The sequence below is a fragment of the Anopheles merus genome, chromosome 3L (assembly GCF_017562075.2).
Source record: "Anopheles merus strain MAF chromosome 3L, AmerM5.1, whole genome shotgun sequence".
Lineage (NCBI taxonomy): Eukaryota > Metazoa > Arthropoda > Insecta > Diptera > Culicidae > Anopheles > Anopheles merus.
This window is the reverse complement of record NC_054085.1, coordinates 36,539,168-36,561,048: the sequence shown is the minus strand read 5'-3', so window position 1 is coordinate 36,561,048 and position 21,881 is coordinate 36,539,168. Positions and strand designations below refer to the sequence as shown.

Sequence of the window (21,881 nt, the reverse complement as noted above, 5' to 3'; positions counted from 1 at the left end):
ATCCAAAATTACATCCAAAATTTTCAACAAAATGTTACACAAAAAACTCCAGGAGATATAGTAAAATCCTTAACAATTCCTTTCAATTGTGATGTTGAATTGTCTTTATTGAACAAAAAAAAAAAATCTCACAAAACTTTTCCCACCATCGTCATGTCCACTTACTCACTGTTAAATGAACGCTGAAAATGAACCGCGCAGTGAACCCCGTGAATGACGACCACCATCGCCGGCAGCAGCAGCTCGGTACGGCACCGACCGAGCCGTTTGAATCGTTCGCGACGTTGAACTGGCCGGTTGCGGCTACACGCGCGGCCGTAGTGTACCGCTTCGAGTTTTATTTTCTTTGGTTTTATTGATACCGTTTTCCCTTCCCCCCCGTGGGTAGGTAATTAACGAAAGTGTGCCCATGCGATAGCTATAGCTCTATTCCAAAACAACCCCTTTCTGCTGCATATGTATGAGAACAGAACGAAAGTGTCGGGACGAAGTGTAGAAGCACCACGTACCACGGGCAAAATAGAACGTGCTACAAATATGTGTGTCTGTGTGTGTTTGTATCTGCGGTGTGTGTGGAAAAATGTGGTTGAAAATATAGAAGGAAAATTCGTTGATCAAAAGCAGATATGCTTCGCGTCCCGCAGATTCGAAGAACGTGCGGAAAGAAGGGTTGCTTGTGAATGTGCCATTTAAAAAAAAACAACAACACAGTGCTGTGAAGATGAAGCAGCAACACAACAGTGGGCAACAAGGGAGTGAGGATGGGAGGGTGAAAATGCATAATTTTCTCACCCTTGAGCTTGGATCATTTTCGGCGATTTTGGGTACTTGGATGAGACGGCAAAGCTCGTCAGACACACACATACACTACGAGCCAAAAAAATACACACGAAAAATCACGGCCTGCTGCTGCTGCCACTAGAAAAAGACCGTTGCGCGCGTATCCGTAATAGCGTTTGTCGAAGTGTGCTGTGCGCCGTGCTTTTTCGCTTTCTTCGTGCCAAATTCAGTACGTGTGCGGAGGGGTTGTGCCGATTGCGCGCGGGGGTTGGTTTGGTGTGGCGCGAGCAAAGTGTGTAAAAATAAAAACGTGTCAAAGCGCGCTGCTTAAAAAAAAAGAAACAACCAACCCGCACACTGGTGTGGATCTCCGCGCGTGTATTTTAGTGTACCTTGGGCGGCTGTGGCACGGACGACTCAAAGCCCCCGGACGGATGGTGTGGTTGAATGCGCGAAACAGAGCGACAACGATGGGTCACCAACGGAAGAAGAAGAAGAAGAATGTGATTAGGGGGAGCGGAAGTGGGGGGTTCGTTTTATAGAATACGTTACCGGAGCGGAGCATGCATGTTGAAGTGTTGAAGCCGACGGTCACTACCGGTTGCGTACTCGGTGTTGCGGAAGGTCTTCATGGCGCGACGTACAATCCGGATGAAACAGCTGATTTTCTTTTACTGCCTAATATGGATCCGGGGAGTCGGGGACTTGATCCAACTATGGCGATAACGGGGAGGGGGTGCTTGCTGTTTACATTGTCCTCCGTTCGCTTGCTATGGAGCGACTATCAAGGAAGCACAATCATGCGTGCGTTCTGACAGCTGTCAATTAGTTTAGTGGTTTGCAAGCGCTAAGTGTCGGTTAGTTTACTTCCGATGAGGATTTTCTTACAATTCATGATGCTTTGTATCTATTGTGAGCTCTTCCACATGTTGTGTTTACATCATCGATTATAACACGTCAATTCACTCTTGTTCCTCAAACTTTTATATAGAATAAGACATTTAATGTTGGATATTGGGTTATTGGGTAGGGTTTTTCCTAAATATTATAATAATCGCGGTGCTTAAGGACAAAATTTTTGATTTCCAACTTGCTGTTTTATTTTTCTATATGAAAGTTGTTGGAAACAGTCAATGTTTAATGTAGGATATTGTTGGATTGGAGCTCAAGTTGTCCTAATGCTTCATATAAGTCTTTGCATTGTTAGGACGTATCACAACATTGACATTGACTATTCCTCGTTCTTAGATTTTCAAGCGAAATTGTGCGAAAAAAATGGGCTCATTATTACGAAGAAACTCCACTGGGCCTTTCTAAGCACTTTCCAAGAAACTCTTACGAAACAAACTTCAACATCTCTAGCTATGGTTAATTATTCATATTTAAAGTAGCGAGCATCTTCTGTGGCGTTGGGCTCACATAACACCGAAAACATTAAAACAAACACATGTGTCCCGTTTTGCAGTTTTTCCACCATCATTACTGTACTACAACACCTCTACCACCAGACTATAGTTAGTAGTATAGCCAACGGCGACGGTTCAGGAGGAGCATTTTAAAAATATTTTCCTCACTAACAAACCGCCAAACGAAAGAGAGAGAGAGAGAGAGATAAAGGTATTCTGATTTGATGCAGAGTGTAAAGATGGGGATTACATGTTCTTTTCGCCTTTTTTGCTTCTTCCTCTTCCTTCTGGATGTGTATGTGGACGTGACACGGTCGTTAAGTCACAGCTCATTTTCACGCAGAGTGTGCGAAATTTTTAACCGGGATTGAGAATGAGATGAATGTGTTTTCTTTGCATTAGATAGATGCTTGAGACATGCAAAGAATCAACACTAAAACCAAGGAGAGCATATTGAGTAATTTGACTGGCATAAAGTATTTGCCTATAGTAAAAACACAACCGTCAGTTTTTCTTCTTAGTAGTAGTTTACTAGTTTACAGCTATTATTATAAAACTCCTCATCGCAATCAATTTGCGAAATGAATCGGTTTCGTGCACGGGCAAGACACGCTTCGCACCGGTGGCTTGAGATAAAGCGTTTGTGGCGAAAAAGACGCTCACATAAACAAGAATTAGGGCATCGCCTCGGCATCACCATCCTCAGTCAGTGGGGTCAGAATCTTCCACCCAAGGAGAGGTAGAGGCACACGATTTACCGGTGGTGATGATGATGATGGGGGGGGGGGGGGAGGAGAAGACGGCGTGTGCCCCAGAGTGCAACGAAGCGAAGCCAACCTTTTGTCGGTTGGGCGTGCAAAAGCGAGTGTCTGTGTGTGTGTGTATTCCCGGGAGACCTCGGACGGAGGGTAAAGCTCATGCTGCGTGAAGGGAGCGTTGTGTTACTTCCTACCTTTTTTGCTTTTTTGCTGCTGTGAAACCATCTCACACCAACTTGGGAGGTGGTTGTAAAGGGAAGAAATGTATGAACGTGTACCTGTGGTGGGACTACGTAAATTGCAAAACACCCACAGACACACAAACACACCACCAGTAATGCTTTCCACACTTTTTGGGGTGCAGTAAAGGGGTTGTTTTTGTCTTTGATGGGGTAAAACGATCCATTCCGGTGCGTCTTTCCGGCTGCACAGGGAATTGTATGAATTCACCCAAATCTTTGTAAATCCCTTCCGTGGTTAGATGAGTTAAATTGGGATTAATTAAATTGTTTATCTATTTTTAATCCGCACAAAATGGTTCAATTTGACTGTAATCAAATTAATTCCAATTTAAAGATAATTTCCCATTTATTTTCTTTGTTTCTCCGTTCGCTCAAAATATTGCTTTATATAAGACAAAACCATCGCACGACAAGTGAAGCGATTACGCTCACAATAACACACGTCTGTGTGTGTTGTATTGGGGAAGAAAGATGCATCAGCTCTTATGCAGCGTGTGCCCACAAGTAGAAGGGGAGAGGGTGAGAAAACTTATAACGCATCAAGCCGCTCAAAGCCCAGGCTCTTCTTCGCTCGCACGCCTCGCAGATAGGGAATAGATGATTAGAAAATGATGAAATCAGCGGATGAGATAATAATGCAATTATAGCACACAGTTCTCTTGACTTGGCTGTTATGGGGGGGAAGAGGGACTCGAGTTCAAGAGAGCTTACTCATAAATTCCACCCCAAGCCTTTAGCATTTGCTGTAACACACGACAAAAAATCAATCGAAACGCGCACCGTCTCTGCAGTAATACTGGCGTTTGGAGCGAAAACGGGAAGCGTTAGCTCGTGTGTGTGTGTGCGTTGTTGCCCTGGCAAAGGAAGAGAGAAGCAAAATGACATAAAATATGCTCCGGTACCGTACTGCGGAGAAACTGGGTCACAGGAAATAGTGGCCCCGGTTTATATCCGCACACACACACACACACACACCCAAACAAACAAACCCATACATACAAACACACCACCCTTTAGTAGTGAGTGTCGTACAGGGAAAAGCAGGATCACGTGTCAAACGGCCAAACGGGGCGAATGGCTGATGTGACCTATTCCAGGTGTCACCACCGGTGGACAAATAATCTTCTCCACTTATTAGAATTTATTGTGTGCTGTGAAAAAGGGGTGCCTCTTTACTGTCGTGTTTGCGTAGCAAAAGAAGGCAACACGTGACACGCAACAATCACCCCCCGTTTTTCTAATTAAGTAATTAGTTGGAATTGGGGGAGAGCCCTTACTTCTAGCACTAAAACAATGCCTGAAATAGATCATCAATATAAGAGAAGAAATAACAGCTTCAGGATAGCATCAGCGACCTGCCGGGGCAATATTGGAGCTCCGTCTCAGAGTCGAATTCCTCATCCAACAAGTATTTCGGGGGGGTTTTTGTCGGCACACATACACAACCACTGGTCGTGTGAACTGGTGTGAAGGATGGTAGTGGTGACTTAAAAATAGCAAAATCCTCTGTTGGGAGGTTTTCCACCAGATCAGATCAGTCCGTTTGTCAGACTGACCACCAGTCAGTCGGCTGGCAGACCGGGAGGATTTGAAAAAGATGAAAAGCGATGCGGTTGCGAGTTGTGTTCGTTGCGTTCGCGTAACTCGTCTCTTCGCAAGTGAAAAATAGCATCAAACGCATCAAATGGCCGGTGCGGCAGGGCATTGGGAACGTTGGGCACAGATGTGTATGTAATTTTTCAATGCCATTTTTCCGCTTGGCTGTGTGTGTGAGGATGATCTCCGGGCAGACGATTTTCTCTCGCCACTCGGCCGACAGGGTCGTGGGGTCGTTTGTCTATTTGTGGGGAAGGCACTGGGAATGGCACCACATCAACATTGACAGCAGACGAATGCCCCGCCAACGAACTGGAGTGGAATTGGGAGCGGAATTTAGGGAAATTAGGCCACCAGCCAACAAAACCCATTCATTGTGGAATGATTTGTTTACGTTTTTACAGCATACCCGCCTTCCGTTTTGGTTGGTGGTTGAGTACATGCCCGCCAAACGAATCGATTGCAATTCCAAACCATATACTTCTTCCTCAGCATACCCGGGAAAAAACGAAACGAAACGAAACACTCCGACGAAACAAATGCTACCGATGCTGAAAAGTCTTACCGCAACGATGAAGAAACGAGGTGAATAAAGTTCTACTCTTGTAACTTGTAACTTGGCTTTCATGTATCCACCAAGATGTTTAACCTTTGTACTGGATTCTTTTTTGTTGTGTGTGTTTGTGTATTACGTGCTTTGTGCTCACCTCAACTTGCTGGAGGAAGCCCTCACGACCCACGATCGGTTGTCGTTTGCAACGTGTGTAAGTTTGTAGCACACATTGCCCGCCTGCGTCACCGTTACTGTGTAACGTCTGTGTTGTAATTTGTTTATTTGTCGATTCATGTTTACAAACGAACTCTTTGTGTGTTTGTGTAGGTAAGTGTGTGTGTGTATAGCACGAGGAGGGTTGTCATTAAAACACAGGTGCGTTCAGGCAACAGGGCACGATCGCGAGGTGATCGCGTGGAAGCAGCAGCGTAAAACTTCCAAATACGTTTTAGAAGTTTAGAATGCTATTCAACCTGAATAGATTTACATTCTGCTTCCGGTTTAAGAGCCTGTTTAAAGTTGGTTGAATAATATCGAAATCATGATCCCAGTCAATGGAGCTAGGTCAAAATGATCGCAAATGTAATTTAATTGCAAACATGCAAGGAAACATCATGCTAACGTACAACTTTTAAACAGCTTTAATGAATTAAAAGAAAAGAAACATCAAACCTCTTCAAATATCGTGCAGAAAGTACAAACGGAAATGCACCAGACCGAGCTGCACTTGCGGCTGCACACGAAAGCAAATAATCGGATCTAGTTTACAGCTTGTAAATCGTTTGGAATGCATTTTACCGAACGTCTGCGCACGCACACTCCAGCCAGCTAGCCGGTCGGCCACACGTACAGTGTGCCCTTTTCTCTACACTGCACGCTTATCGATCCAAAAGAGGGGGTGGTTGGGTGCGCTTTTAAAAAATTAATCATCACCAACCAAACCAACCGGAATGGTTTCACCCTCCCTCCCAGTGGTTCGTTATTATTCGCTTCACTAGAGACGGGGACCGGCCCGTAGCATGGATTCGATCACAAACATGCTTCCAGGGTTGTAGTCATCAGCGCGGTAGTCATCCACCCGAAAGTGATCATTGCGCGTCGATCGATCCGAACAGTTGCGCGTGCTTCAACGAACGGGGAAATAATGATTTTTGCAACAACAAAAAAAGAAGAAGTCATAACTAAGCATCGATTTTGAACGAAAGGGTGCGTCCGCGCGAGTATCGGTTTCCGTTCGGCTTGTAGCCGTTTAGAGGCAAGATTAACTCATCTTGGCTCAATTGCGCCATGCATCATTGCGTTTGGTTTTTGCATTAACCGGTTGCGCGTGTGATGATGGCGTCTTGTGCCTGGTCGCTAGTGACCGGTTAAGTATCAAATTTACTGTGCAATTACACTAAGTACACATGCCCGGGCAAAGGGGCTCGCGTTGACGTCAGTATGACAATAGTGTGCACGATGCTGCCTAGCCTCATCTAGCCCGTAATGAGGTACAATCGAATGATTTGACAGATTTGTTTTGCCAAGGTTTTTTTTTGCTTTGCGTGTGTGCTCCTTCTATTTCTCAATGTTTTGTTTCACTATCTTTTTGAAGTTGTGTACTTTAGTTGTATCATGTTTGTTTGATGCTTGGTTTATCAAAATAATTTGGATACTACTATTGTTATCCAAGCTTCTGGGGTGTTTGTTGTTATTTTTTTTTAATTTCATAAAATAATTCATCAAACAATTAAACGATACAATCCTGTCTGGTTCCATGTTTAAGGTTGTTAAAGCCACGGATCATTAGGCCTTATTATCCACTCCGTTTACGACCTTTGTCAACAACTTTATCGGCGTTTGTGGTTTAGTTTACTTCACGGCCAAATATGACATAACATCGGTAACGGGTTTGTTTTCGAAAATTGTTTGCCGACAAATCGAACGATAAATCGTTTCATCGGAACTGTTAGATTTGTTGTCTTTTTTCGAAGCGATTTGATAGATAAAAAATAACACACAAAAAAGCCGAAACCAGCGAACCATAACAAAGAGAGAAAGAGAGAGAGCGAGAGAGCATGTGGAAGGTTTGCCTTCTCATTAGCTCGTCACACACCCTTCCAATGTCAATGTCTCCACGGTCGGTTACATTTTCGATCAATCGTTACTATGGGCTACTGCCGCTTTTCCTTCCTATTTTGCAGGGTTGTTCTGCTTCAGTAAGGTTTGTCTAATTGATAGCCTACTGCGGCGTCTCATCAACGGGGGGATTTTTTGGGTGATCGACCGAATCAGTAGGGCTTAGTCGTGGCTAATCAGTGGTAATTAATTACCAACCTCTAATTCACCCATAATGACCATAATGTATGGAAGGGGGGGGAAAAGCACATTTTACTAGTGGTTCTTTAAAATGGCAGTTTCACTTTTTGTTGGCTTCCTCCCCCCTCACCCCGCTCACGACAGCTTTTAATTAACATCCGGGTGTTTGTCTTCGCCCGTTGCCGGGTGTTCGCCGTTGATAATGGCAATACCGCGTGGCGCTCCACTTATCAGTAGCGTTTGGCGAGAGGTTCAGTATACAACAACACACGATTCGGACAACGTAGTTCGGCTTTTAGAACGAGTGGGAACGAAAAAAAATGCCAATCGATCGTGCATTTCGGCACGAGTCTTCCACCGATTACCAGTTTGATGGAGTTGGCAGATGTTTCTTGACGCGGCAGAGAAGCTGGATTTGTAATCTGATGTCATCACTGCGCTAACACACACACATTGGTTCGCAGTTCTTGTTAGATTTGAGCCGAGTAGAGCACACCACAGAGGGAGAGAGAGATCTCAAGGTATCTGTGAAATTAACCTTTAACGGAAAACAATATCCTCTCCTCTCACCGGGTGCCACCCGGGATTGGTCTGATCTCACACACGCAGCCAGAAGAGTCGCCGTCATCGGGCAGGGGTGCGTTATTAATAGTGGCCCCAATCTTGCGAAGGTCCTCCTCGTGTGTGTGTGTGTTCCGTTGTGTCCGTCGGTTTATCGGCACATCATCGGTCCATGTTTACATTTTGCCACGACCCCGAACCCTCTTTTTACACGTCCTCCCGGGTGTGTGTGCCTGTAGCAGTGATTTTTGTGATCGATTCCACATCTTCTATGACGGTGCGCCATCTAAAGGATGGCCACAGTTGCCGGTGGAAGAGTGTAATGGTGTGTAAACACAGTGGATCACTAATTGACGTGATGCTTTTTTTTTTGCTGGTCTCAACCTGAACCGGAAAGCAGGGAGAATGCGACGAGAACCAAGTGACGCAAGCCTGTCCGTCCGTTTTTATGCAAACAATTACGCGATCGCAGGGTTGCTGCTGGTACTGCTTGGGGTGCAATTTTTGGGTCCATGGAAAGAAGCTAAAGATGATGTGTTCTAAAAGAATCTCAACGTTAAACTGACCTTCTATGCGATATTGTGTGTGTGAGTGCGTGTGGTGGTTCTGGTACGTCTTCCGTTGCACAGTCGTGTTCCGCTCCCTTTTGTGTGTTATCTTGTGCAAGCTTTTTGAGTGTACCGCCTAATAGAATGGATAAACAGTTATAAGTGAAATAGGAAACAGATGGGTGTTGACAGTGCCGTTTAACTGGAGGTAACATTGTTGCTAAAAAGGCAAACAGTTTGCCAGATAAAATGCTCTCGAAGGAAGCGCGAAGTTCGTTCGTTTTAGTGCCCGAGTCCCGGGGGTGTTCCTCTGTGCCAGCTTTTAACAACCTATCACGATTCGCAAATACAGCTGGATTAAACGGCAAACAAATTTGCACCAACACCTGTTGATAGTGCCGCTTATCAAGGAGAAAGCGAAACATTATCAATGCATCATTGTCGTGACAACAAAAAGGTCTTGCTATTTTTTTAAAATTATGTTAAATAATTAGATGTTTAATTACAATTTGCTTATGCGTCTGATTTGTAATTTAAATGCGTTTTATAAAATTGGATTCTTTATATTTAATGATAACAATTTAAAATAATTACTCAAGGACGAATTGTGTTTCGTTTGTGTTTCGTTTTTTGGTCCTTCGTGCCGGATTCTACTTATTAGCGATGACCTGACAGAAGCGATCATAATTCCAAATGAAGCAGAGCCAATTAGTCTTTCAAATGAGCTCATTTAATTATAATAAAGTGTAGGAAAACAATCATAAATAAAGCAGAGTTTGTGAGAGCATTTTCCCTTAGCCAGTGGTCGGCAAGGAGCATTGATTCGAAGGACATACATTAATTACTGTTTAAATTGTAAAATTGATATTGTTGCTTGTGTAGAGTTCCGCGCATTATTAAGTATTGAAATTGAAAGTATAGAAATGTATTCAACCCTTTCTTTTTGTTTATGTACTTGCCAACCCCTGGTCTAGACGATGCATTCCTGCAGTCCAACAAAATCTAGACCATTAGTCTACCTTTCCCTTAATGCACCCTAAACATGCAATGTGGCCCGTCCATCGCCTTATATGCAAATATGCATCGCATCACTTCCCAAAAACGGTTTGGACTACGGTGGGTCAATGACGCTACAGCCCGCAGTAACGTGCCAATCGTCTCAACGCGGCAAAATAACTCACAAAATGCCGCAAACTAGACAAACCCCCTTCCCAAAAAAGGGTAAAAGCTTAAGCGCAAGAAAAATGAACCTTTCAAGGTTCTTCAAGTTTCAGTTTGGCTGTTTAAAGCCGTTTAAAGCCTTCCCAGTCCCTACCACCTTGACTATCTGTGGCTAGTTTACAGCTGAATTTAGTTCGCGTTCGGGCCTCACGATGGTGACCGGTTTGGTTTGGTTTTGTTGGTTGGTGGGATTACCTCACCCCGGGGCTTTTGGTCTGTGTCGTGCCGGTACCACTGTTTGTGACAGTTTTATTTGGCATTCTTCTTCTACTTCGGCTTTTTTTTCCTTCTTCCTCTAACTCCATCGATAAAACCGATACCAAAACGTCTGGGCAACCTCGTCACGTCATCTCGCAATGGCACTCCATGACTCGAAGAAGTCGTCCCTGCGGTTCAACAACCATCCCTCCTCCCTTTACCAAATCAATGCGACGAAGAAAGGCACCGCTGTTGGGTGTACATAAAACCCGTCCCTTCTCTTCCTTTCTCTGATTGCCATACCACACGGCACATGCGACATTGGCTGCTGACTGCCCATGCGAGCGCCCAACGGTGGTGAATGTTAAACCCCCTCTCTGGAGAAGGCGCGCTGATGTCATGCTGCAGCACGGATTTCGCACGGTGAAGGCATGCGTAATGTTCTATTCTTCTTTTGGGTTGTGATAAATGCAAAAAAACATGTCTTTGGTAGTTCTCTCTCGCTCTCTCTCTGTTTTTTATTCTGATGATGATATTACACTGCAGAGTTGTTGCGAATAAGAGAAGGGTTTGATCGAACCCAATCGACGGACAGGTTGTAGGGCAAAGGTTGGTGATTTATTTAATTGACCATTGAGTGGCATCATTTGAGTAAGCATTCTTCCAGTGACTGATGATGTTGTTGGGGCTGATTTGCACACCAAACTCTTGGTGGTTTGTACCGTCTATGTGTGTGTCACCTGTGGAATGACATGAGACAACCAGTGATTGATGATGTATGATGCAGATACATCGACCAGACTTGAAGGCGCTCTTTGAAGTGTTAAATATTATGAAATCCATTGCAGATGCCTGAACTGGCAATAAATCTCCATAAAGACTTTTAAATATACCTTACAAAATACGATCAAAATTATAACATACTTGACTTACATACTTATAATATACTTGACCTTGAATGAGGATACGCGCCTGTAAAGGCCGAAAATGACTCAATTGTTGGTAAAACTTGATACAAATTAATCCAAAATACCTGTATAATAAGGTCGGTAGGTTCTCTTTGAACAACCTCAACTTCCTATAAACACTTGTATGTGTTCCGTTTGTCAAAACATTAATTTAATCCCCTCCGTTCATTTTCGATCAACCTTCACCAATTGTGCTTATGGTCCAAAATGCCCAGTCGATGCACATTTTGGTCGACGCATTTGTCCCCCTAATCCTGCCCAGCGGTTCGATACCACGAAACCGCAGCGATAAACGTCATTCGTCCAAAGCGTCCGAACAACGTAATGCGTTCCGCACAATTATCGTGGTAATCCGTCGACTTTATGAGTCAGTGGTTAATGCAACAAAGAAAAGGTACGCCACATGCTTGTCTCATGTTATCTGTGTGCCAGCTGTGCAAGCTGGTGATGTACCGGTTGGTCCGTTGTTTAACGAGGAGACAGACCACACACGTAAGGAAAATCTTCTGTGTGGAGATTTATGATCAATGGGACTATCCAAAACTGTATCGGCGACCGATAAGTACGACCGGTTAATAGCCGATAAGTTCACAAATAAAACACATCACTGCAGACCTACAGACGTTATGTAAACGATCGTAACGATACACTCGTCACTCAAAAGCTGGACAGGGAAGGGAGGATGGACTGATAGACATGATGGCTGGCATGGCTGCCAAATTGCAAACCCCAGGCCCACTTGAACTATTGATAAATGTGTGTGTGCGCGCCGTGATACGGGTGAGCCAATTTTGGTTAACCCTTTCACAGTTCCACTGAAAGTGATCGGTTCAATCGAACGCAAATTCGATCATCGTTAAGAATAGTAACTTCGATTCTGGCGGTGCCTATGGTTTTGAATTTCCTGCTCGATTCGCAACCACCACTTGACACGCAAGAGAATCGCAGAAGCGGAAAGTGTATAATTTAAACGTTTCCACGCGAGAGATGAGATCATTGGACGATCGGTTGAACGCGTCAAGTTGTTAGCGATCGTTTTCATGAACGAGTTCAGGAAGGATATGAAGGAAAGTTGAATTATTCAAATGATTTAGGATGTTAAGTCAATATCAATATTTAGCGGGGCAAGATGGCTTCACCCCAAAAATGATCGTTTTGCATGATCTGTACACAGTATATAAATCCTATTCAACATTAATTTTTCATTTCTCGTGGTAATTATTTGTCATTTCTCCCAGATAATGCAAACATTCGTCCCTTTGTGTGTTTAAAAGTCGTGCATTTTCGTGTATGTTGTGTGTCATTGTGTCCTCCATCCGAGTACCAAATCGAAAGCTCCCCCAAAAGTGTTCCTGTGTGTTGTTGTGAATAATTCCAACAAAAACCATAAACAATAAAACTGAACCTAATTGTACTTCAACAGTCCTAAACATTACAATCTCACCAGCATTGTGTATCCTTCCACATCCCTCCAAAACAAAAACTACATCCCAGAACTTTCCTCACTTCATCACACTTTTATCGAAACGAAACGAAAACCATCGTCCCCAGTGCGCGTGCCCTGCCGTCCGTTGGTCGTGCCGGTTATGTCGTGTGGCCGCGTAGCACCGAACTGCTATGGCCGAAGACTTGGCTGATCAAATTGACGACTATATCTGTGTATTTGAAGGAGCCGGTGACCTCACGATGGATACGTTCGTAATGCTACTGTTCGCGCTGATTGTGGTAGTGATTTCGCTCGTGTTTGCGACCAAACTGATCTACGACAAGTACGTACTGAAGAAGGGTGCTACGGCGACCGGTGGGACGGCTGACGGTGTCGGTACTGCTGCCACCGTGCCGGCCGGTACTGCGACACCGCTCGTGTCCGCCGGTGTGACTGCTGGGACGCGCGTCTCCGAACCGAAGGAGGTGCTCAGCAAGAAGGTAAGGATGGGTGGAACATTCGGGATTTGGACGTTAATTCTTGAAGATTTAGCTTAGGACCCATAAAGCACATTTCCATGTAAACAAGGAATCTTTTAGTACCTAAAAGTCTGAAACAGAGGTTTATATTTCACAAAGATCTCCTGGATAGTGGGTACTTTAGACATTATCCTGCAATCTCACAATTCTTCAGAAGCATGGCAGAACAGAATGTCTATTCCGAACTCCTCATCTTCACTAGACCAAAAATGCCATATCTTACAACACCAAAACAGAAATCATGAGCCTAAAAACGAACTTCATCTCCTCTCCCTTCAGGAGGCCATTCTGTCCCAAGTTCGTAATGGAGGCAGCGGTGGCATGGGAGGTGGCGGTGGTGGTGCCAGAGGTGGTGGCGGCTTCGGTGGAGGAGCGATGGGTGCCGCCAGCGGTCCCATGATCGCTCGCAAACGCATTTCCCGCATGAGTCCCGGTCCCGAGGCGCAAAAGAAGCGTCCGGTAATACCACCTTCCAACATTAATGGCACTGATCCGGTAAGTGTACCAGAAACAGATAAATACGGTACATGGATTCTAATCTCCAATTTCTCCCGCTCCAGCAAATCACGCAATGGGCAATCCATCTGTTCCGCTGGCTGTACTCCGACCTGGTGGTGGTGAACAAGCTGCTCCAGGATTGGGTGGCCACCGTCAACACGGCACTGCTGACGCACGTCGAGCAGCACGAAATGATAGTGGAGGTGGTGCGCGTCCTGCCGGAAAGTTTGCCCCCCAACATGTCGAGCATACTGTGCGAACCGACCGATCAACCGAACGAGGTCGAGCTGCTGTTCGACGTCGACGCTACGCCCGTGCTGCAGATCAAGGCATTCAAGTCGAGCAATCAAAAGACGGAAGTGTCCCACTACAAGGCAACGGTGGCCCGGCTGAAGTCACGCGTCAGCGTTATCGTGAACTATTTCGCACTGAAGGGAGAGATGAAGCTGGAAGGATATCCTGATGTAAGATAGAGGAAGATCTCCTTGAAGATCGTTTCGATGCATTGTATCCGTTGTTTTGTAGATCAAGATCCATCTGAACAGCATTGGACCGTTGAAGACGGCTAACGCACAGGACGAGAAGAAGCAGATCGATCTCATTACGGAGCTGCTCATTGGTTCGATGCGTGATGTGGTGTACCCAGTTGACTTCTCCATCTACTCCACCTGTCCGCGAATAATGGGCGAAGAGTCGGAGGAAGTCACCTCCGATTATGGCTACGGCGTAAGACAGATCGTTTGTTAAGTGGAAAGAATCAATCAGAGTTGTTGAACGATGCTTTGGCTTCCATTTTGTTATAGGGTTACAGTGATGGATATCGTGGCTATCAGGATGATGCGTACGGTACCGGACTGTCGGCATCCCCAAGGAAACTACTAGTCAAAGTGCTGAAGGCAGAAGGGCTGTTGAAGGTACATCTTAAGAACAATCAAAAGGAACACCAGTTCACTTGATCTCTCTTTAAATTGTAGTGCTCACAGCCTTTCTGTGTGATCGAGATGGACGAACCGGCCCAAAAGCACCAGTCCGCCTCCAAGCTTGGCCAAAGCCCGTACTGGGATGAAACCTTCCTGTTGTAAGTAGCTCCCTCTAGCGTACAAAAAAAAAACCCCTGCTACCATAATTGACGTTTCAATGTTTAGACAAACGTTGTAGCGTATAGCAACAGTATTGATGTTAGTGTAAAGTACGCATTATAGTCATGTGGTATGGTATACGATACGTTTCTTCTTTCTTCTTTCCTTCGGTTCCAAAACGAAACGACCGGCTCCTTCCCTCCAACCTCCCACGTAGCGATCTGTCGAACCACTCTACCGAACTCCTGTTCGAGGTGTACGATACTGTAGCAGTAGGTAATGATAAAACGACGAGCGAACCGCTCGAAGGAACGGCCGAGGACGATGCTACTAGTGACGATCCTCAGCAGGTTCCTTCTGTGGCGGTTAACATGGCCTCCACCGCCAGCATGCCCGACGTTGTCGACAGTACTACTAACACGCGTTCGGAAACGAGCGCCGAGCTGCCGCCAGTGGACAATGGCAGCGATGGTGTGTTGGCCACCGTTGCCGAATGTCCGGAAGCGAGTGACGCCACGGAGAACGATCCGATCGAGCCGCTAACTACCAAAACAAATCCCTGCCCGACGGTCGACTCCGGTGGCGACGAACCTGCATGTACCGATACTAACCAATCTAAACCCCGTAATGCATGTGAGTGTAATAATACGAAAAGATGCTTAGGAAGTAGTTGTTGATGAATGAGCGTATGAGTAGTAAGTAGTGAAGGTGGATATTGTTGCCTGCATTGAGTCAAGAATTGATAGTGCTGTAGTACTAAGAATGTGCGTTGCAGAGATTAATAGCTCCCTCTAGCGTAAAATCAAAGGTACCATCAACCTTTTAACGATAGAGAAACTATTTTTTAATGTAGGAAATAATCCAGCTGCATGATCTTTTCAAACAATTTTGTAACAGTTTGCCGCTTTTCTAATCAGTATTTAGAGCTTGGATTTGAAATTCAATTTTTAACGGATTTCCTTTGGATTTGAATTCAAGTACTAACAATCACTAACAATGCGTGCCCTTTTTCATAATTTCTGTTCTCTCCCCTCCCCACAGCTGGTGGCCAAAAGTTCCTTGGACTGGGTCTGGTAGGAATCGACGAGCTTGCCAGTGGTCCAGCCACAACACAAATCCTGGAATTGCAACCGCGACCTTACGAAACGGAAACCATTACCGGTTCCTTAACGGTTGAGGTAGTACTTGAAAGGGTTAACCACATCAAAGCTATCGAAGATACTAATTCCCCGCACTGTTCCTTGTTTAGTTTGTCTTCATCGATTCACCACCGGTCCCGGCAGCCCGAAGACAGTACACCCAGCAGTCCTTCCACGCGAACGGAATGTCCAACTTTGCCCGAGGTAAACCTTCCTACCGTTTTGTTTTTACATTCATCCTTTCCATGTTCTGTATTTGGACCACTCCACACCTCCCTCATCACCGATCATTTCCAAACACTGCCACTTGCTATTCTATACAATTTTTCACAAGTACACACATTTTTCATTCTTTTTACATCTATAAACATACTTTCGGTACTTTTACCAACTCTTGTTTGCACCTTGGTGTGTTTTTTCTTCTCTTGTTTCTTTGATTAGTTGCCTTTTGTTACGTTGAGTTTAGTTTTGCAACTGTTAGTTTGTTTATCTTGTTCTTTTTTGTTTGATGTTGTTCTTTTTTTTTCTTTTAGTTTATCATAGATTATTTAAATCTTATTAGTTTTTTGTTTGTTTCAAACTAAATTCACTTTTGGTGCACTTGGGTGTTTTAGTTTTGTTTTTACGTAAAAAGTTAGGTTTATCGTAGATCAATATTGCGAAGGTTTAAGAAATTTTGCATCACATGCACGAATCACTCTTCATTACACATTTTCATTTTCCTTCTCTCGTTATTGGTATCTCGTTCTTTTGGGCCTTTCCATATTTTTTCCATAACTCTCTCTCTCTCCCGATAACGTATCCCAAAAATGGGTTCAAAAGTATCATATAAAGCTTTTAATCGTCACCGTTTCCTCCTCCCGAGAGGATAATAATTGTATCCACCAACAAAATCAACAACATGCAAAAAAGAACCGCCACCACCACCACCACCTCCTTTTTAAGTGAACAAAGTATATTTTCTCACATAATCCCTCGATCGATCTTGTCTGTTATTTTGTTATCTTTTCTTCTTCTTCTTCTTTTCTTTGTCTATTGTTTCAGAATACTAAATCAAAATTTTCAATTACAACCCAAGATAAACAAAAACAAGACTTAAACACTTTCGAAATCTTATCTCAACCACACCAACCAACAACAATACCTTAACGACTACTATCTACTGTATGCGCTTCCGACTTATTCGCCGAGCGATCGCTGCGGAATCGCTGCTCCGAACCAATAACAAAGCTGTTTTCTCGCTCCTCTCTTTGGTTGTCTCGTTGAATCAAAGTCCGGTTTTATATTTCAAACTGTTATATTATTATTTTACTATTTACTTTTCTACTACTTTCGATTGAATTTATGTTTGTAATGTACGAAAAATAAACATCATTCGTTATTGGCATGGTTGGTTCTCGCATTGATGTTCTGTTGTTACATTGTTTATCTCAAACTCTTCCAAATCTTATTACTCAATTACGATAAAATTTTGTAAATTGTTCATCCAGTTTCTTTGCATGCCAAATCAAGAAACTCCACCAAAAGAAGTAAAAGTTGTAGGTTCTGGCAACGGGGAAAGCAATCAGCTCTGCTACTACTACCACTACTACTACTAGGCTACTAAAGCACAGCACAAGCCGCTCCACTCTCTACTACACTACTACTCAGCCACTCAGCTTTGTGCCTGGGGCCGAGAAGGATGACAGACAGAGCAATTATATAGGTAGACAGTAACCCAGTCAAAAGAATACAAACACCCGACCCTCACCACTATTTGCAAAGCGTTTACAGTCGATGTACAAACCCCCTTTTAATTCTAGTTGAAGTTGAGTGCTTATATCAAACCAAATACTTCCAAAAAGTATATGTATAATTGCACTGAGAGAGAGAGAGAAAGAGATAGAGAGGGAGAGATCTATGTGAGTAAAGATATTTTTGCCTGCTGCGCACCGACAACCACCAAATTAATCTACGCCACTAATCGGGATGGTTTTGTGCGTTTTTTTCTTTTTGAAGACTAACGATAACATCAACACTTCAAAGACATAATTGAAGCCGATTTTAAGACTTCCATTTCTTGCTCGAAATTTAACAGACAAATCATCTGCATGTGCTTCCTTCACCAAAAACAAAACGATAATACTCTCTTGGAAACGAGCTATTGGTTCTCGATGTGTTTGATTTACCTCTTGTCCCCAAACAAAAATCCACTCTTGCAAGAGTGATCCTCGTCTTCCCAGTTTTTCCTGGAGAGAAAATGTCCCTCCGGGGTCGTCCCATCAGGCTTGAAATGGTTTCCTTTCTATTTTTTTCGAACCGATTTTAAAAACTGTGTGGTTTTGTGATTGTTTTTCACATGCGAAGGCTGATCCTTGATTTCTCATTACGATTGTTTTCCCCCCAGATGCCGTCACGAGTACGCCCGGTCCGGGAAGTCCGGGCAAGACCGCAGCTAACCAGGCGATGGTCAACGGATCGCAGAGTAGCTCCCCGATGTCACCTTCCTCACCGTCCAAGCAGCTGTCGAACAAGGCGCAGGCGATGGCAGAGCGTAACCAACGGTTCCAGGCAGCCGAAGCTAACCGGATGGTAGGAAACGATCCTTCTAGCATATCTCAACTCAACCATAATCTTTATATGCTTATCTCTTCCAGAACAATTCCTTCCTCAAGCCGACCGCAACGGGTCAGCTGAACTCTCTCAACGGCATGGGCAAATCTGAATCCACACCGGCATCGCCGGCCCTCTCCTCCACCTCTGCCACCTCCCAGTCCATGACGGCTAGCCTGAGCAACAGTGCGCCGGTGAGTGTAAACTCGGCGCCACCCGTGAAGAAGCCGCGCAACATCTTCGGCACACTGCGCAACAAGCTGACGCCCTCGAAGAAGTCGAAATCGCTGGACGTGCCCCAGTACAGCCCGACCACGCCCGGAGGTAACGTGCGGAGCGCATCGTCAACGCTCAGTCGAGGATCATCGATCGATCAAAGTTGGTTGACGACAATGCATGCGCTCACGCCTCCTCACTCGGATTATTAATGTATGCGTATTTTTTCCCCTTAGGATCGAACATTTTCCGCAACCTGTCACGCAAGTCGTCCATCTCGGAGTCGTCCGCCATCTCGGGTCTGTCGACGGGCAGCGGGCGAACGTACGTGCACGAGGAGTCGACGCTGCTGCTCGAAACGACCGAGAACAACGTGGTGCGCCACTATCTCGTGCCGCTCGAGGTGGCCACCAAGCAGAAGAACTGGAAGCGCAAGGGTACCAAGCTGCACATCTACAACGATCACACGTTCGTGGCGAAACACATCCCAGGGTTAGTGGCGTCCAGCACGCTCCACCACACTGCAACAAGCACTACTAACTGTGTCTGCTTTATTTCCAGTGGCATCCTGTGCTTTGTCTGCAACCGCAGCATACCGAGGCGCCCGGGCAAGCAGGGCTACGAGTGTCGGGACTGTGCGATCCAGTGCCACAAGCCGTGCCACGTGCGGGCTCCCCAGGCCTGCCCGAACCCGAAAATACTGTCCATGCAGCTGTAAGTATGCGAGGAACAGCATAGCAAGTGGTAGATAATTGGTGATGGGATTTCCCCGTTTTTTTGTTTCAACTGCGTAGCCTCTCCATTTCCCCCAACTATTTAGGCTGTTTTGTTTAAATATCTTCCCTTTACCATTCCACTTCCATTCTTTTCCCAAAGGTCTTCACTACCCGTACTTAGAGATTAGTGTGGGGGCCGGCACACCAACAACCGATGAACCGAAAAACAGAACCCTCCTCCCCCTTTGCTGCGTACGCTCTTGCCGTTTTGTTGTACCACACACCTTGTTACTCGCGGGTCGCTCTCTGCATCACTCTTTCCCCACATGTGTCGAACTCGATCGAACATTTTGGCTTCTTATAGTCTTTATCTTTTTGTTAAATGTTCTAAAAGGAAATCATTTTTTGGGCTTCCTTTAGAAGAATTAAATGGAAAATAAGCCAAAACAGTCGTAGAGAGTAACTGCTTCAGAAAGCTTCCTTCCCGTACATCCCCCCGCATTGCAACTTTCCAACAAATCTGCGAACCGTTTCGTAAGTGTGTCCCTAGAATACAATGTCCGTTTTTATTGCTGCTTCAGCTCGTTGTGCTAACACAAAATTGGCTCTCTGGCTGTGTTTACCATTCTCTGCTGGGTAAATTTTTACCCGTGTCGTAATTTATTCTGAAGTGTTGATGAGTTTTGTTTTTGATTTTTGAGAATTTACTCCAAACAATACTTATTTTTACTTTAATTTGTGCTATTTTACTTTTTTTCTCTTTATGTTTTGTGTTATTGTGTGTGTGTTTTTGTCTCTTCTAAGTTTTTTTTCTTATTTTTTATAATTGCTTACCAATTTTTAAGTTCATTCTAACTCCTTACTATTGCTAATAACAAAATTGTATGCTCCTATTTGTGCTTTCAAACTCTCTGTAAGCGAGTGTCACTAAACGTGAATGTACGATTTTCACCCCAAACAATACTAATCCATTTTTATCCTTCCAGTTTGCGGTGGCCCTGGACACACTAAGGACACACCAGTTTCCCCCAAAGAGACCTCCCCGGGGAACGGACAACAAACAACTCTCTGCCAAAGGAGCATTTATACAGAGAAAACAACTACTACCACTAATAGATCGGCTAAAGGACGCTAAACGGCTAGTGGAAAAGAAAAGCAAAAGCGGAGAAGAAAGTGAAAGGAACAAAAAGCACACAACAAGTTAGGATAAGCAAAGTGTATCATTCGGGTAACGAAATGAATCAACGCAAACAAAAACAAACGAAAAAAACGGGATACAAAAATGGGGAAATTTAAGCTGCTGCTTATTTTTGCTACAACGTATTTCATTAATCAAAACTTCCTGCAAAAAAAGTGTAAAAATGGCTAAAACTCTAAAACATATAAAAAGAAGAAACCAATCCTCTCGAACGCTACAGCGCTTTCTAAGACAAACTCTATATGAAAACGATCTTTCGAAAACAAAAAGCAAACGTATAACAGAATATAACGATAGGCATGTTGCGTTGCGAACCGTTTGAATGCACCTGTGTTTGTGCCCGCGCAACAGGCTTTTGCTCGCGCAGCAAATTCGTCTTTCTCGCACACTGTGTTTCAACATTAGCTCTCTTTTTCTCACGCTTTCTTCTAAACCTTTTACCTCTCTACTGCTCTTTGTAACGTTTCTCTCGTGTTAAAAGAATACATTTTCTATAATATAGTCAACAAAAAAAAAAGGTTAACATTGTACAGTACAGGATGAGGGTGAGGGACGACGCGCGTACAACTATGTTCGGTTTAGTATAGCAGCATGTGTTTAGAAGGAAAACAGTGCCTAATGGATTATGGGTTACAGCGAGGATCTGAGCGTATTAGTCATTACAATGTAAGAACAACCCGTGGGCGCCAGGGAATGGTAGAAAGTGGTCCCGACAAAAAGTCCAGGTATAAGTGGAATTCATATTAATTTATATCTAACACTAGGGGAAGCAGTACAGCGTATCTGAAATGGTAGGGCAGAGATTGAAATTTTCAAATCGTTTCGTTCGACAAAACAGAAACCATGCTAAATACCTCTCTCTCGAATCTGTATACCGTGTGACCAAAAACCGTGATTACAATCAGCAAACAACAGTGCAGTGGAACCGATTGAACGATTTTTTGTTTGCAAACGATAAAACGAATCAAGGCTTTAATTAAGTGCATCAAATGCAGCTAAATCAAAATGTTGACCGTTAGATAGGTCCGTTTAGTTTGTCACGTTGTTAACACGCTTCCGCCGATCCCGTCACAGAGCACAACAACACAGTTTCGTTTTTTGTAGATGTTTCTGTTACTGCGATGTTTTGTATTGTGTACGATTATGTTGCTTTTAATACGTTTACTAATGACTATTGTTATGCCCGTTACGAATCTGATTTGTGAGATGATCACGTTGTGTTGAAAGGTAATGAAACGTTAATTTAACAAACAAACAAAACCCGAATAAAGTCAGTTAAAGGTGAAAGTGTCAATGAATAAACGTTAATATTGTTTAAAATGATGGTGCATGATGGATATAACTACTTA

General features: G+C 44.1%; 1 protein-coding gene across 11 annotated transcripts; it reads left to right on the top strand.

The window, feature by feature from the left end:
* Positions 1-246: 246 nt before the first annotated feature.
* On the top strand, positions 247-21,855 carry LOC121598433. Of its 11 annotated transcripts, XM_041925287.1 has the most exons (17): positions 247-384; positions 5,275-5,367; positions 12,799-13,055; positions 13,374-13,589; positions 13,655-14,056; positions 14,118-14,318; positions 14,396-14,506; positions 14,567-14,670; positions 14,889-14,947; positions 15,713-15,849; positions 15,921-16,014; positions 18,197-18,381; positions 18,447-18,780; positions 18,855-19,110; positions 19,180-19,332; positions 19,495-19,868; positions 20,321-21,855. In XM_041925287.1, exons 2-16 carry the CDS (start codon positions 5,322-5,324, stop codon positions 19,520-19,522), a joined length of 2,583 nt encoding a protein of 860 aa, XP_041781221.1. In that variant the 5' UTR covers positions 247-384; positions 5,275-5,321; the 3' UTR covers positions 19,523-19,868; positions 20,321-21,855. The 11 variants fall into 11 exon arrangements, with proteins under 11 accessions (XP_041781221.1, XP_041781223.1, XP_041781218.1 ...); XM_041925289.1 differs by lacking the exon at positions 5,275-5,367; XM_041925284.1 differs by lacking the exon at positions 5,275-5,367 and having other exon boundaries at positions 12,681-13,055.
* Positions 21,856-21,881: the final 26 nt, after the last annotated feature.